Genomic DNA, 17082 nt, shown 5'->3' with positions numbered 1-17082 from the left:
TAAGATTTGCTAAGGGTCTGCCAATTTTCTTAATTTTTTTTTAAAGAACCAACTCCTTGTTTTGTTGATTCTATAGTTTTTTTTGGACTCCAATTCATTTAATTCTGCTTTGATTTTAATAATTTGCTCCCTTCTACTGAGATTAGGGTTGGTTTGTTGCTGTTTTTCCAAGAGCTTAAGGTTTGACACTAAATTGTTGGTTTGTGATTTTTCAATTTGTTAATGTCATCACTCAGAGCTATAAATTTTCCCCTGAGCACTGCCTTGTCTGTGTCCCAAAGCAGCTGGCATTTTGTGTGCTTTTGTTAAATTTCATAAACTGTTGAATTTCTGTTCTGATGTCCTCGATGACCCATTGGTGATTCAACAATATGTTGTTCAATCTCCATGAGTTACTGGGTTTTTGTTGGTGGAGATTGGTGTTTAGTTCCAATTTGATGCCCTTGTGGTCTGAAAGAATGCAGGGAATAATTTCATTGTTTCTGAGTCTGCACAGGTTTGTTTTATGTCCTAAGGTAGGGTCTATTTTGGAATAGGTTCCATGTGCTGCTGAAAAAACATATATTGTAATGTTCCTGGGTGAAATAATCTGCAGATGACTGTTAAATCTAGTTGGTCTATACAGTTACTCAATTCTGAGTTTTCTCTGTTGAGTTTTTCCCTCATTGATCTGTCCATAGGTGAGAGTGGTGTGTTAAAGTTATCAACAATCTGTGTTTCAATCTATGTGTGGTTTTAGTGAAAGTTTGCTTGATGCGGTTCGGTGCTCTGGGATTAGGTGTGTAGATATTTAGGATGGTTATGTCCTCCTGGAGGAGATATCTCTTTATTAGTATGTAATAACCTACTTTGTCTTTTCTCACTAATTTTGGTTTGAAGTTTATTTTATCTCATATGAGGATGGCAACTCCAGCCTGAGGGATGTTGTCTTCATAAACTTTAGTCCAACCTCTCACTTTCAAAAAATGTTTGGTTTTTTGGGCAAGATGTGTTTCTTGAAGACAGCATAACAATGAGTTTTGCTTTTTGATCCAACTAGGCAGTCTGCTGTTTATTTGGACAGTTAAGTCCGTTGATATTGATGGCTAAGGTTGAAAAATACTAGTTCCTGCCATTTTTAAAAGCTTTCATTAGAGCCTATGGCTTGACAGTTCTTGCAGTATATAACTTGGATGATTTTTAGGTGCCATTTCTTTGTCAGTATCATGTTTGTGTTGGTTTTCAATGGGTAGAACATCTGAGAATTTTCTGTAATGCTGGTTTGGTTTCTACTTAATGTTGGAACTTTTCCTTGGAATGGAAGGTTTTTATTGTTCCCTCAGTTATGAATGTTAGCTGGGTACAATATTCTTGGTTGGTAGTTATTTGTTTTAAGGGCATGACATATATCGTTCCACTCTCTTCTTGCTTTCATGGTTTCTGCTGAGAAATCTGTGGTTATTCTGATTGATTTTCCTTTGTAGGTGATTGTTCTCTTCCTCCTGGCTGATTTTAGGATCCTTTCTTTGGTCTCCATTGATCCTGTAAACAACAACAAAAAAAAAGAAAAATAAGAAAAAAAGGTGGGAGGAGATCCCACACAATTTGGAGTTGTTAGACAAGAAATGCTAGGGTTAAGGACCAGCAGATTAAAAAGCAGGTGACTGTATCAATAAAAATATCATTTGTATCCAGTCTGTACCCAGTGCTGTCACTATGTTTCTAGGAACGACCACAATGACAGAAGGAAAGTGGAGGGGGGTGGGGAATAAAGAATCATAACATTAATAAAAACAAAAAGTGGAGGTAAAATGGCAGAAAAACCCCTAAGAACACATAAAAATACAAGTGAGAAAAGGTAGAAAAAAGGGGGGGTATTCTTCAGTTTGGTTATTTTTGGGGAGATCCAAACACTTCAAAGAAAAGTCTTTTTCTCCTGCGATTTGACCTTGTGGTTTTTCTGATCAATTTGCTTGATTGGGCAGAAAAAAAAAGCCTGTGGAGCTGTAAGTGGCTTTGTTTACCAGGACTGCGGGCTGCCCAGGGGGAGGAACTTCCGCTAGCTGCTAGCTAGGACATCCGGCTAAGCTGCTTCTGGGAAAACCTTTGCCCTTTTGAATGATGGCGCCACCACCACCACCACTTCTCAGGCTCCAGTTGGTTTGGCAAGGTCTTTGCCAGCAGTCAAGATGGCGCTGCTCTTGGCTGGTGGGAAAGGGGATTCCTTCCTAATGCTGTTCCTCGGGCATAAGTGAAAATATCTCCATGGAGGTAATCACAAATTGCTGGGTTTTCTGGTTCCATGAAGCTGGCAGGTCCGTGCATGGCCAAGTGACGGCTCTGGGCTCACGCAGGCTCTGTGTGGCTCTGTGGGAGCCGGGGGTCTGCACTGCCGCAGAGTGCTGTCTGCTCAGGTGCCAGAGGGAGGCTTTGTCTCCACGGTGGCTCCGATCGGCCGCCGCTCCACGCTGTCTTCTTGTGCTGGTTTCCTGCCCTTTTCCTCCTTGACTGAGATCTCTGTGGTGCTAAAGCTTACTGAGGATGGATCTTTGGGTATGAACTTTCCCCTAAGATGCTAGAACTGGTTGCTTGGTGAGAGTGCAGAAGACTCACACTGAATCGCCGCCATCTTGCGCCCATCCATCATGCATGCCCTCACAAACTGCTTTATAAGTGGCAACTCTTTTTGTATGAGTAAAGATAATTTATTTATTTATTTCTGCCTGTTCTGGGCTTGAACTCAGGGCATGAGCGCTATCCTTGGACTTTCTCAAAGCTAGAGCTCTACCACTTGAGCTTCAGCACCACTTCCAGCTTTTTTCTATGTATATGGTACCAAGGAATCAAACCTGGATCTTCGAGCATGCTAGGCAAGCACTCTACCACTAGGCCAAATTCCTGGTCCTAAAGATGATTTTTAAAAGGCAGACATCAAAGAGGACAAGGATGTTACTCTACTTGACAGATAAACTTATATTTATGTATATGTAACTTAATACAAAGTTATGTATATATCTATGTATATATACATATGTATATTTACTCAGTAGACTGTTATTTGTGTTATTAAAACATCATTTATTACCATTTTCATCTATTTTGTCTGTCAGTTACAGAGAAAGATCTATAAGAAATATATTATGAAGGTAGATATCTACATTTATCCTAGATTTGTATATATGTTGTATCCAATGCAATCAAGTTTAGAATTACTATGCACAACAGTACTTTTAAATACTAGGTTATGCTCTTAATTATTAATAATGCTTCTGTTCTTAAATGTTATAACAAGGCCTTTTGTGTCCTTGTTTATTTTTATTCAGTTATCTTGACAATAATTTCTATTGTTTTATTTCAAAGTTGCTGTGTCTATATTCGACTATAGTGGTTTAAATTTTTTAATGTAGCCAGGAGCCAATGGCTCAGACCTATCAATCCTGGCCCCTCAGATGGCTAAGATCTGAGGATCATAGTTTGAAGCCAGCCAGGCAGCCCATGAGACTTATTTCCAGTTGACCACCAAATAAAGCTGAAGGTGGAACTGTGGCTCTATGCTCTAGCCTTGATCAAAAAAAAAAAATAGAAGAACAGTGCCTAGTTCTTAAGTTCAAACCTCAGGAGCAGCACATGCATGCATGCACATATGCACACACATACACACGCACACACACATGCACACACAAATTTTAATGTGATTGTTCTTTTCTTGTAAAGCTGCTGTAGTTTATTACTGTGGCTCTGAAAGTGGTATGTACTTTCTCTGTGCATGGCACAGTTTTTAATTACTCTATTTTGGCTTAAAAAAACTATGAAATTGTACAAAGGTATTTTAATTCAACATGCCAACTTACAAGTGCAATGTGTCTTAATCAATGTATTTCTTCATTTCAATTTTATCTGACTTTATTATTTATTTCTTCTCTTACCAGTCAGGATACTGTGGATATTATCTCAGTTATTTTGGTGACTACCTAACTAGGATTTGTTTTCAGTATCTACATGAGATGTTAAATGAAATTCTGTTAATACTTAGCACTAAGGCAAATGGTCTACTTCAAAGGTCTACTACTTTGTGATTTACCTGCTCCATTTTATTTGTGTTCTTCTAGGATTTTGCCTATTTCCTCTCCAACTCAAACATGAATAAAAGTTATTTTATCAGTATATTACCCAGAATTTTCAGTGACTGATTGAGATAGGATTTTTTTTTCAGGATGTTTTATCTTCAATATAAACTTGTTTATAAGTTGCTTGCTTTAAAAACCTGGATGAGATAGGTTTGGGATTAAAAAGCTTTAAATACATCAATGAACTTTTTAATATGAAATCCTGTTCTACAACTAATTGAAAACAATTAAAATGGCATTATTATCTTACAAATCAAATTTTCCCTTCTCAAAAGACTAAGATATATATGAGATACACATATACAGACTCTATTCAGCAAACATGAACTTTGTACTAGCAAGTTTATACAGCATAACTAGTAATTAAATTGTGCATTCTAAAATTTAGTTCTTATAAGACAGGTGTCATATAGACAAATAGTAGTGATATAGACTCATGTGGCCTGTGAGTGAGCAAACAAAATTCTGTGATATTGCATTTTGGGTAAGGCTTCCTGTTCGTGCTGAGTTCTTTGCAAGTATATGTGGTGCAAAGATTCTTGAGAGAGATAGAAGTGTAGGTACATTGTGGAGTGTATACCCCGTATGAAGAAACATGAATAAATAAAAAATATCCAGAAATAAATATCTCCTTAGATAAATGCATGTGTGTGTGCCCTGCCCCTACAGTTTGAACTCCAGGCCTTAGTGCTGTCCCTGAACGTTTTTAGCCCAAGGCTAGAGTGCTAACACTTGAGCCACTTCTGGCCTTTTTGCCCTTAATTGGAGTTAAGAGGCTTCCTGTCTGGGATGGCTTTTAACAGGGATCCTCAGTTCTCAGCCTTCTGAGTAGCTAGGATTACAAGAGGAAGATACTGACATCTGGCTTGAAATAGATGTGTTCTGGTTTGGACTTCTTTTATTTCTGAGATTAAAAATACAAAGAAGCTTTAGTTTTCAAACCGTTGTACATTAATATAAATCATACACTAAATCAGGGGTGAAAATCTGTCTTACATGTTTGTCTGTCATCTGTCTGTTTAATTTTTGCAGAACTGGAGATTGAACTCGGGCTTTCAAGTGCATTATGACTTCAGCCACATCCTTAGTCTTTTGCTTTTCAGACAGAATCTTATTTGCTGGTATTGGTCGCAGATAGAGCTACTATTTCTGTCTCTAAAGTAGTGGAGATTATAGAAATCATTCACCATGCCTCCCTCCTACTATCTATTTTTGTAAACAGTTTTGTTGGAATATATCTACATGCATTCATTTATGGCTACTTTCTTGCTGGGCAGTAGACATGAGTAGTTGCAACAAAGACTAACTATAGATAGAGCCTACAATATGACCTTTCACTCAAGTATAGCATTGCTCACACGAAATCATGTTTCATAATAAAATTTATAGGATGGGCTTCCCTAAGCCCAACTTTGTACTTATTTATCTTTTGTGAAATAGATTTGATTTGGTGATTTGGTGGTTCTTACACTAAGTACTCGTTCCTGCAGTCTTTTTATTCTTGGAGCTTACTTCTGTTTTCCTACAGGAAATATTAATTTTCTCAAATTCTCTAATAATTATTTTACTTAAGTTTTCAGTACTATTTTATATGATCACATTTGTTTTGTGTGCTAGTACTGGGACTTGAACTCAGGACCTTGGCCCTACCTTTTTTGACCTTCTACCACTCCAGACACAGCTGTCTTTTTGCAGGTTAACTGGAAATAAGAATCACATAGTCTTTCTTGCTTGGGATGGATTTCAGTCACCAGATCTCAGCCTCCTGAGTAGCTAGGATTACAAGGCTTGAGCCATTGAATTCATTAAATAAAATGTTGCTTACATACATTATTCTAAGAAATGAAATTTGCTGGCCTTTAGACTGGGAGTAGTTTCAGATATTAAATTATGTTTTGTGGTAGTACATATATTTGCTTTACTTTTGAGGGTTAAATAGGAAAATATTCAATTGGCAAAGCAGAAACTAATGAATAGAGACTTCTCAAGAACTATTAGATGTTAAAAGTAAAATTATAATGAAATCTCAATGCTTACCTGATTCTGTGTCTAGGGAGCCCATTTCCCTACTGTAACTTTAGATGTAGTGCATCAAGCCACCTGCCTGGATTCATGGCAGCATCCTGTGTTTGGCAGATACTCCAATCCAGTCAACTAGCTCACATGAGCAGATGAATTCCATCAGCCATTTCCTCCGGGATTCTCCTAGTCCAAGAGCCAATGATTATTGGCTTAGTTTAGGACAAAGTCCTCAACTCTCATTTGAAAAGGGAAGTTGTCCTTTCCCTAAGGAACTCTGTAGGTACCATTGTGTTTTATTGAGGACAGCACAGAAAGAAAAACTTCAATCCTGTAAAATGGGAATATTCTGGAAAAAATGTGTATTAATAATTTGATAGTCACACCGCCAAAAGAAGACAGTTACCCACAATGTAGTTTGAATCTCTATTTTTCAAAGTATCCATCATGTTCCAAAGAGCGGTTATCAAATCAAGATCCTGAAGTTCATATTTTTGAATTTTATTCCTTATAAAAATTTTAAAGCTAAGCTGTGTGTGGTGGCTCACGTCTGTAATCCTAGCTACTCAGGAGGCTAAGATCTGAGAATCACAGTTCAAAGCCAGCCTAGGCACTAAAGAACCTGAGACTCTTATCTCCAGCTAGCCACTAGAAAACCAGAAGTGGCTCTGTGGCTCCAGGGGTAGGGTGACAGACTGGAGCTGAAGAGCTCAAGGACAGTGCCCAGGCCCAGAGTTCAAGCCCCATGACCCACAAAAAATAAATAAATAAAATAAAAACTAAATCAGATAGAAAGTGCTGGAAAGAACCATACAGTATACAGTAATAAATTTGAAGTTGAAATGTTTTCAAAGCATCTGACTGGAACAGAGAAAGCCAGAAGTGGAAAACCCACTGCTAACATAAGAAAAATGCCTAGACAGCTCCTGTCCGCATTTGGCAATAAGCAAAACCACAGTGAGTGGAATACATGCTCATTACACTTCTCACTTTTGTGGGTCAGGAGGGAAATGTTTTCTTTTTCACTTAAATAGCTCATTTTTGTTCATAAAAAGCTTCTATTCTGAGGGGAGGAATTCATAGATCTAACAACCTTTGAACAAGTAATGGAACTGTTTATCAAAATAAATACCAGGAAGGGGGGATAATGTTTTTTTGGTAGGGTATATGCTAGGGGAAGACACAATGGCGGGAAGATGAGCAAATGCCATTGTATAAAAATTGATCTATTTTACTTTGAGGGTAGGGTTGGGAGAAAGATGGAAGAGGGGGCATTGAACTCATAACCTGCCTTCTGGAACTGCAATCTCTTTGCAGAACTACTTAATAATACAATTTTTAAAATGAAAAAAAAAATAAGTTGCACCTTTCTTTTGTCTGCCATGATTTATTTAGTTTCCTACCTTTTTTTCTCTCCCCCGCCCTTTCTCTTTCTCTCTCTACCCAGGAGATTGCATCAACAGTTTGAAAGCTATAAAGAACAAGTGCGAAAAATAGGCGAAGAAGCCAGACGCTACCCAGGCGAGCCCAAGGACGACGCGCCCACGTGTGGCATCTGCCACAAAACCAAGTTCGCAGACGGGTGTGGACACCTGTGCTCTTACTGTCGGACCAAGTTCTGCGCGCGCTGCGGAGGCCGTGTGTCCCTGCGCTCCAACAGCGTGAGTGCGCGTGCGCGCAGCCCTCTGGCTCTTTAGAAATGTGGGGGTGTGCTTCTAAAGGTGATGCACAGAGGAGGAATACTAGTTCTGAAGACGTAATTTGCTGGCCAGGCACTGGTGGCTCACACCTGCCTGTCATCCTAGCCAATCAAGAGACTGAGGTGTGAGGATCATAGTTCAAAGCCAGCCTGGGCTGAAAAGTCCCCAGTGACTCACTAGAAAACCAGAAGTGGTGCTATGCTAACTTGGAACATTCAGGGATAGCGCCTAGGCCCTGAGTTCAAGCCCCAGGACCGACTCCTTCCTTCCCCCTCCAGAAAAAAATCTTACTTTCCATAAAGCACAATAAATGACCCTTGTTCTAATCAACATCAGTTTACTTCATTTGCTGTTGTTTGTTTGTTGTGCTAGTATCAGGGATTGAACTCAGATCCTTACACTGTCAGCTTTCTTCCCTCAGTGTTAGTGTGCCACCACATGAGCCATGCCTCTTGAATGGCGTTTAGCTAACTAATTAGAGATACAGTCTCAGGGCAGCCTCTGCTGCTCAGACTGGCTTTGAATCTTGATCCTCAAATAGTAGCTAGTAATACAGATGCGAGCCATCAGTGCCCAACTATGAATTCGTTTTTAAAAGAATATCAAATATAAATTTAATATCGTTGTATACTAGGAAGCCATTAGGAAGTTTTGAAATCAATTATTGTAATTACTTTTAGTTCATTAAAAAAGTTAAGATCAATTCTTGTTAACCACTTTGAGTTCATGCAACTGTCGGGGTTTTTAGCACTCTTTACCTCCTGACCAGCAGGAAAGGCAAAGAGAACACGCCCGGACTAAGAGGAGACCGAGAAAGGATAGGGCCGGCTGGCCGCCTTCACCCAGCCCTCCCTTCTCCAGAGGGAAGACACAGAAGGGCCAGGGAGAATGTCACAGCTGACTTGTTTAATGGGAAGATACCAGGGGCTAAAGTAAGATGCAGGAATCTATTAACATAAAAGTAGGCAGGACAGGGGGAGGTAGGTGCGGTCAGGGGGGCCAATCCATGGGTTCAAGGTAGCCTTATTTTACATCACAAACCATAGCCAAACCTCCCAACCAGGAGACAGGCAGGTTGCAGCTCCAAAACCAGGACGTGAGCACTGGGCCACGAGGTAGGCCCTTTACCCTTGATGTGACGTGCCCCACATGCAACAATAATTTTCAGAATGAATTAATGTAAAATGTAAGATAATATGTATGCCATTAAACTTAAAACAAAATAATATATTAAGCAATACAGTTAAATTCCATGATGGTAATTTCAAAATTACTGACCCATTAAAGTAATATACTGCCACATGTGTCTTATGGAAGTTTCTTAGCTATTTAAGAATTAGAAAATACACCTTTTACCTTTCTTGTTCTTTTTTAAGATTTGCAGGTTTGTTTTTTTTTTCTCAGTTGTGGGGCTTGAACGCTGGGCCTAGGTGCTGTCCATGAGCTCTTCAGCTGAAGACTAGCACTCTACCAGTTGAGCCAGAGCCCCACTTCTCATTTTCTAGTGATTAATTGGAGATAAGAGTCTCATGACTTGAGTGCCCAGACAGACTTTGAACTGTGATCCTCAGATCTCAGCCTCCTGAGTAGCTAGGATTACAGGTATGAGCAACCAGTGCGCAGTGAGATTCAATTTATTTGCAACCCATTCTCAACAGATATACTGTCTTTATTTGACTTAAATAAACTACTTCCCTTACTGATCAGCACCAATTTTTGTCACTTTAAAATACTATCCAAAACCGGGTGCCTGAAGAGCTCAGGAATAGCACACGGCCAGAGTTCAAGCCCCATGACTAAATAAATAAATAAATAAATAAATAAAGGAATAGCACACAGGGCCAGAGTTCAGGCCCCATGACCAAATAAACAAACAAACAAACAAACAAATAAATAAATAATAAATAAATGTTAGCCAGTAGTTGTTATTTCTGGTGCCAGCCTGGGACTTAAACTCAGGACTTGGACTCTGTTCCTGAACTTCTTTTGCCCAAGTTTAGTGTACAAGCATTTAAGTCACAGCCCCACTCTGGCTTTTTAAATTTTTTGGTAGTTTATTGGAGATGAGTCTCATAAACTTTCCTAGCCAGATTAGCTTTGAACTGTGACCCTCAGCTATCAGTCTCCTGAGTAGCTAAGATTACAGATGTGAGCCATTGGTGCCCAGCTTCAAGAATATTTTTTAAATGAAATTGTGAACTAAATTCTAATAAACAGTTCAGAAGCCATTGGATGTTAAAGTTTTCTAGCTAGTATAATGGAAGCATTTCCACTTCTGGAAATGATTGGGTCTGCATATAATACAGAACAATTATGATTATCATAGATGAAAGAAAGTCTGGTATTTGTTTCTTTTTATCACCTAATCATACATAAAATTTGTGTACAGTTTTATTTAAAACAACATGAAACTTGGGCAGACTTTTCATATTTTTATTTAGAAAATGGCGGTTTAAATAAACTATCTACAATGGACATTGTACTCTTTGGCATTTTGAGTTTTAAGTGGGATATCTCTTCCCATGGAACTGAGGCATTAAGTATAATAGATATACCTTCTGTTTTAAAGTAAGATTATTATTATTTCTGTTGCTTTGGGAAGATAATTAACTTCTCTGAACAACAGTTCATTACATTCCTTAGTTGTTATGAAAATGAAATAAAAATCATTTAAATTCATTCCATTATAATATTTGTTTTTAAGTTCCATGCTTCTATCAGTTTCACTTTTTCCCTTCTCCAAAAAAGTCATTTATTATGAGTAATGCTCAGAGGTTATCTTAAAGCGCATCTGAACAAGCTTGGCTATTAACATCATGTCTGGCACATCGAAATTACACCAGATAGATTTGTGAATTCTTTTTTTTTTTAGTGTTTCTAAAAAGATACTTTGGAATTATGTGAGACCTTGAAGTGCAAATCTAAACACTTAGGAGCCTGCAAAGTAAAGCACAGATAGTATGGTAAGAGGCTGGCAATGGTCCACGAGGTGTGACTCAGCTGAGCTCCAGTGCTATTGAGATCCCAGGGCTCTGGAATTCTCTCAGTTCTACTATCGATGGGAGGTAGGCCAGCCTTAGCAATGCAGCCAGTGACTGATGAATCCTCAGGGTCAGACTCAGGTTTTCAAAGGACACTGTGTTTGAAGACTATTGATCTAGGAAGCACTTCTCTTTGAAGAGGAGGAAATGGAAGTTTACCCACCCATGAATCAACCCAACTCTGGAAAAGTATACAAAAACACACAAACAAAAAAGGTCCCAGCTTGAAATTTCCATCCCTGGCATAATTATATCACAAGTAAATATTGCTTTTGGAATAATGGATAGCCAAATAGTTAACGTATTTTCCTTTCAATGATCTGTTACAAACATTGCCCATTTTATGTATTTTTAAATTGTGACTATAATATTATATTGATTGCAGATAATGCCATTTAGGTGTTTTAATAAAATAATAATCTACATGTGATAAATGAATCAACTCTTCTTTCTGGAGGAATATTTTAAATGTGGATTTACTGGTCCAAATTTTTGGCAAACTATTTAAATCTACCACACAGTTGGCAGTGTGGAAGTCCAATGAACACATTTATGGGTAAAAATACCTAGTTTAATGTTTTGAAGAAAAAAACACCTGTTTTATTGAAATGTATTTATGAATGTATGACTCATTTTTGTTTTCTCTTCTCTTTCTTCTCCCTTTCCTCTGCTTCCATGGACGCTTTCTCAAAGGAGGACAAAGTGGTTAGAATACATGCTTTCCTTTCTATTATTTGTTATTATATTATATAGAGTACATTTTATATTGAACTTTTTATAGTCATCTTGCAGAAAATATTAATTGCTGTATTTCAAAAGACATTAATGCCAGGAAGAGCTCACTTCTAGTTTTCATGAAAATGAAAATAAAATGAGCCTCTCAGAATGTGACAGTATTTTACATGAGTATGTGAAGTCGAGGTAATCTAAGTGCATGAGGACAGTGAAATTTTAATATATGCAAGTAATTCTGAGCTTATTTGTCTTAGTTCTTTGAGTTTTGGTGATTACTCCATTTGCTTTCAGGAACAATAAACTTTTCTAATCGGCTATTAGATGCACAGGGCAGATGATTTGAAACTTTATTGCAAGTAAGGAATGTATTGACTTATAGAAGATGGGTCAAGTTCAAATCAGGAGCTCCAAATGTAGTTATTTTTCTATAGAATGAGTAGCAGAGTTGTTAGATTGATACATTTTGCCCTTTTCTTTTTCAATTACTTTACTCCACAAGGGAATGAAAGGTCATTTTAACTCAGTGAGTTATTACTTTTAACTCCTATCCAATCACAAAGGCTCTTTGTACTTGGAGACTCAGAATCCAAGTGGAGTCTTCAGTTAATCTCTCCTTTATGAATTCATTTGTTGTAAATCATAAGCTTATTAGTCTCTCAATTTGAAAGTGAGGCAAACAATATTTGAGATTGATCATATTACCACTATGTGTTTACATGTGTAAACTTTAAATGATGTACTGCTGTGCCTAATTAACAAACTCAGCATTAAGTTAAATAGTCATCTATACTTCATATTACATATTCAAATTATATATTTATTGCTTATTTCAATGGAGAGGAAACAGATTGATTTGTACATCAGGTAATTTGTTTGCTCTACATGTTTTGCCTGTGGTAGTTAGGGTCTTTTAAGGGAAACTAGCTAAATGCAATAATGTGATTCAGAAATACCTAGGCTTTATATATATTACTTGAATGAGTCCACATTTGATGTGCTTAACTTCAAATTCATTCAAAGAATAAAAGAGTAAGTGAATGATGAGTTAGTATTGCTAAGACACAATGATGAGTTAGTTACAGGAGTAACTAACAGCAGCATTTTGCTGCTCTGATAGAACTTCCAGTTACATGTTACAGTAAGTTATTTGTGTTTACTGTGTCTATTATATTACAACTGCATAATGAGAAATAAGGAGGATTCTGTGGCTTTTAAATGGAAAATAGAGAAGAAATACTTAAATGAAATCTCTTTCAATAAACTTTTTTGCATATTGAGTATAATTCATGTATATGCTACTTGATGTTTAAATATTTAGTCAAACTTTTTTGTTTTGCCAGTCCTGGGCTTGAGCTCAGGGCCTGAGCATTGTCCTTGGACTTTCTCAAGGCTAGCTATCTACCACTTGAGCCTCAGCACCACTTCTGGCTTTTTTTGTTTTTTTTCTATGTATGTGGTACCAAGGAATTGAACCCCGGTCTTCGTGCATGTTAGGCAAGCACTCTACCACTAGGCCAATTCCTGGCCCCATTAGTCAAACTTTTTTATGCGCTGTTTTTACCCTTAAGGCAATTCAATGAAATGTCTTTCAGTCCAAAGAAACTGAAACCAGGCTTTCACTTGATCATGTTAAAGAGAATAACAGAGTATTTTTTTAAAGTGCTTGATTGTCAGTTCTTTATTCCTTTATTCATGTGAGCTCTTTTATTATTGGCAGAGAAAATATATTATGCATAAATGGTGTGCATATCTGTGTGTGTATGTGTGTGTATACTTACGCTATTGTGGTTGACAAGGCTGATGAAAACAATAGAAATAAATCCTACCTGCTCTGTTAAACGGGCAAATTAATATGATTAAGATACTCAAAATGACCTAAGGATGGCCAAAATATAAATATCCTTTACTAAGTCAAGCACAAATTAATTTTAATCTCTTTTTAGGAATAACATCAGTGTAAGAAACAGCACAATATCTCTGTCACAATATGTAATACAATCACAAGATTCCAAATGCAAAACATAGGTTACTTTTCTTTACCCCACAGAAAATCACAGTATTCAAATTTCACGTTGCAGATTTTAATAAACTGAATGGGAAATCTTATTTTAATACAAAACATGTTTTTCTTGTTATTATTATTATTACTATTTTGATGAGTGTTTGGGACAGTTTCATCTTGAGCTCCTGCTTCAGCTTTATTGTTGAAAAGAATGAAAGCCACATGCCAGTGACTCACACTTGTAATCTTAGCTACTCAGGAAACTAAGATCTGAGGATGGTGGTTTGAAGCCATTCCAGGCAGGAAAGTCAATGAAAGGCTTACCTCCAATTAACACACACACACACACACACACACACACACACACACACACACACACACACACACATGCACACCCCAGAAGTGGAGCTGTAGCTCAAGTGTTAGAGATCTAGTCTTGAGCCTAAAAGCCCAAAGACAATGCTCAGGTCTAAGTTCAAGTCCCAGGATTGGCACAAAAGAAAGAGAGAGAGAGGGGGCGGGAAGAGAGAGAGAGAGATGGGGAGAGAAGGAAGGAAGGAGGAAAGAAGGAACGAAGGAATGGAAGGAGGAAGGAAGGAAGGAAGGAAGGAAGGGACAAACAAAGCTGGGTTGTGGCCTATCCACATCTGATGACCCCTGGTTGCTCCACACATGGAGACATGTAGCCCTTCTTACCGACCACATCTGTTCCCTCCACCAACATTTCAGCCAAGCATTAAATATTTAGAACTACTGCAACATGATTTTTTAAAGCCAATTTATTTCTTAAATATCAAAGGAGAAAACTAAGGTAAGGTGGTTCTTGTAAAGTAACAGGGAAATTGGGCAGCTATTCTTTCAATTACTTCACCTTTATTTGCTAAGCATGCCTAGAAAGAATCCCCCATTAATTTAAAAAGAAAACTATGGAAAATGTTTATTTTAAACTTCATCTTTAGTCAAAATCATATCTAATAATAATGAATCACTTTGAAACAAACATGTGTAACAGCTTCTAATCAAAAATTATTTTACACAATGCATATTGTCATTGGTAGAATTATGATTTTCATTTTGAAATCCTTAAGTATATAGAGATAAAGTAAGATTCTCCATAACCTGTTTAAATTCTTTGATGTTTGTTTTACTCTCGTTGACGACAGAAGATTGAACTTAGATACCTCCCTTAATAAATTCCACACTATTTCACTAGTAAGGCAACTGTATTGAATCCTCTAAATCCAATGCCTTTGAGTGTTCTCAAAAATTTCATCAGTATTTTTGAAAGCTAATTTATGAACCTAGTAAGTAAAAATGAACTTATTACATTTCTAGGTTGCCTGTGTTTCTAAAACAAGTGAATCTTGTTAAGAACATTTTATAATATGTCTGCATTATTCTGAAAAACAAAGCCTTATCTCTCTAATTACTTCAAAAATGTGAAAGTTATACGTACATATCCTTAGAAAGTGCATGTATAGATGGAAACTGGTGACTCAAGCCTGTAATCCTGACTCTTAAGGTAGTGGAGCTGTGGCTCAAGTGGTAGAGCACAAAAACTCAGAGACAGCGCCCAGGCCCTCAGTTCTTTTCTCTTTTTCTTTAATATATTTTTATTGTAATTAACAGATGGGTTACATTATATTCGCCAGATAGAAGATGCATTATTTCACATATATTGCTACCCCTTCTCATGTTTTTGTTCCCATTTCCTTCCCCCATCCCCACCCCTCTTCTTGTTCCCCCCTTCCCTATCCTATTTCAAATAAGCAAATAAACATATATACAATATATCATATGAGATAACCAAGGAAAAACAAAAGAGATGAGAAATATCAGTACATTAAGAACAACAATCACACATTATATGGCTCTTGTTTGTATATCCTGAAGGGTCTTTCATTTAGCATCATACTATATGGCCTTATGTATCTAGATTTTGCCCTATTGTAAACCTCTGCCAAGAAAGTCTAAGGTTTACACTAATTATGACAAATGAGGGAAATCATCGACCAGGCCCACCTCTCTCACCCTCTCCCTCTCCCTCCCCCCCTCTCTTTGTGCACACGCACGTGCATACATACATACACACACACACACACACACACACACACACACACACACACAAATACATGTACGAAATAGTAACTAGAGGATGATTTTTCTATAAAGGGAATTATTAATGAGATACTAAGTGAAATCACAAACTTTAAACTGCCCCTAAGAGCTTTGTATTGGTGTTTACTGTTATAAACTACTTTAAATTCTATGCTGATGAAATAAATGTTTTTATTTTTAAAAATACTTTTAAAAAGTATGATTTCAGTGAAATAAGAGAGCAACTCTGGCTGCTTGTCTGTCTGACTGAAGCAGAAAAGAAGGACTTTTGCTTTTTCTCTTGCCAGAATTAAAGGCAAGCAAGTCAGTACAGTAAGAGCTGCTGATTTTTTAAGTACTTCAGGTGATTACATGAAATATTTACTATTGTTATGAAATACCTTCTCAGAGTTATCCATATGAGCTAATGAGGTAATGATGATAATTTATCACCTTCCCTATCTAGAAAAGTATAGAAGCATAAATAAATATGACAATCAAGAAAAAAAAAGTTAGCATGCCTCAAGAAGAGGATTTGCATTTAGCAATTTGGTTGATTTGATTTCTCACGTTGTTTTGTTAACTTTGTTGTGATTATCCTAGAAAGAAATGGCTGCAAAAACTGTTACATGAGATAACTTACAAAACAGTGTCTATTGGTAAATATCAAACTGTACGATGAGGGATTTTACTATGACATTTCCATGCATGGGATATACTTCCACACTATTTCTCCCCACCATAGCCCTTCTTTTGTTTTCCTTTTTATTCTCATGGCCTTTAGTGCCCAGGCTGGCTTTGAACCATGATCCTCAGATCTCAGCCTTGTGAGTAGCTAGGATTATAGGCATGAGCCACTGTGCCAACAAGACTGTTTTGTTTGTCTGTTTTTTGTTTTTTTAAAGAAGTCTCTGGTACTTTTGGAGGATCTCTAGAATTCCGTTTCTTCTCTGGCTGTTTTTTTTTTTTGGTTTTGCTTTGTATTTTTGTTTTGTGTGTGTGTGTGTGTGTTTTGTCCAGGCCCAGTGCTTGAAATCAGGGCCTGAGCGCTGTCCTTGGACTTTCTCAAGGCTAGAGCTTTACCACTGAGCCACAGCACCATTTTCCTATGTATGTGGTACCGAGGAATCGAACCCTGGTCTTCTTGCATATTAGGTCATCACTCTACTCCTAGACCAAACTCCTGGCCCAGCCCTTCTTCTTTTCTCCACCCTTCCCCCTCTCCAGAAGTCTTCCTTTGCTTTCATTGTCTTGTATCTTGTATTGTTGTTTTATTTTGTTTACCTCTAGCTTCTATGAGTAGAATGGAGACATTCTACTCATCTTTGTGCAACTGACTTAATGCCATTATAATGCTCTCCAGTTCTCTCCATTTGGCAATA

At 37.4% G+C, this 17082-nt stretch overlaps 1 protein-coding gene across 31 annotated transcripts in view; it reads left to right on the top strand.

Moving 5' to 3' along the window:
- Rims1 (regulating synaptic membrane exocytosis 1) overlaps positions 1-17082 on the top strand; it is a 492115-nt gene that overhangs the window by 195594 nt on the left and 279439 nt on the right. For 30 of the 31 annotated variants that reach the window (XM_090338562.1, XM_090338560.1, XM_090338574.1 and 27 more), the window contains 2 exons: positions 7573-7786; positions 11560-11571. In XM_090338562.1, coding sequence (XP_090194688.1) covers positions 7573-7786; positions 11560-11571 — 226 coding nt within the window. The remainder of the gene's footprint in view (positions 1-7572; positions 7787-11559; positions 11572-17082) is intronic. The other variant, XM_090338558.1, reaches the window with a different exon arrangement.

Source organism: Megascapheus bottae, chromosome 8 (assembly GCF_031878675.1).
Source record: "Megascapheus bottae isolate mThoBot1 chromosome 8, mThoBot2.hap1, whole genome shotgun sequence".
Classification (NCBI taxonomy): Eukaryota; Metazoa; Chordata; class Mammalia; order Rodentia; family Geomyidae; genus Megascapheus; species Megascapheus bottae.
Note: the sequence above shows the minus strand (reverse complement) of the source record. Positions and strands in the feature narration are given on the sequence as shown.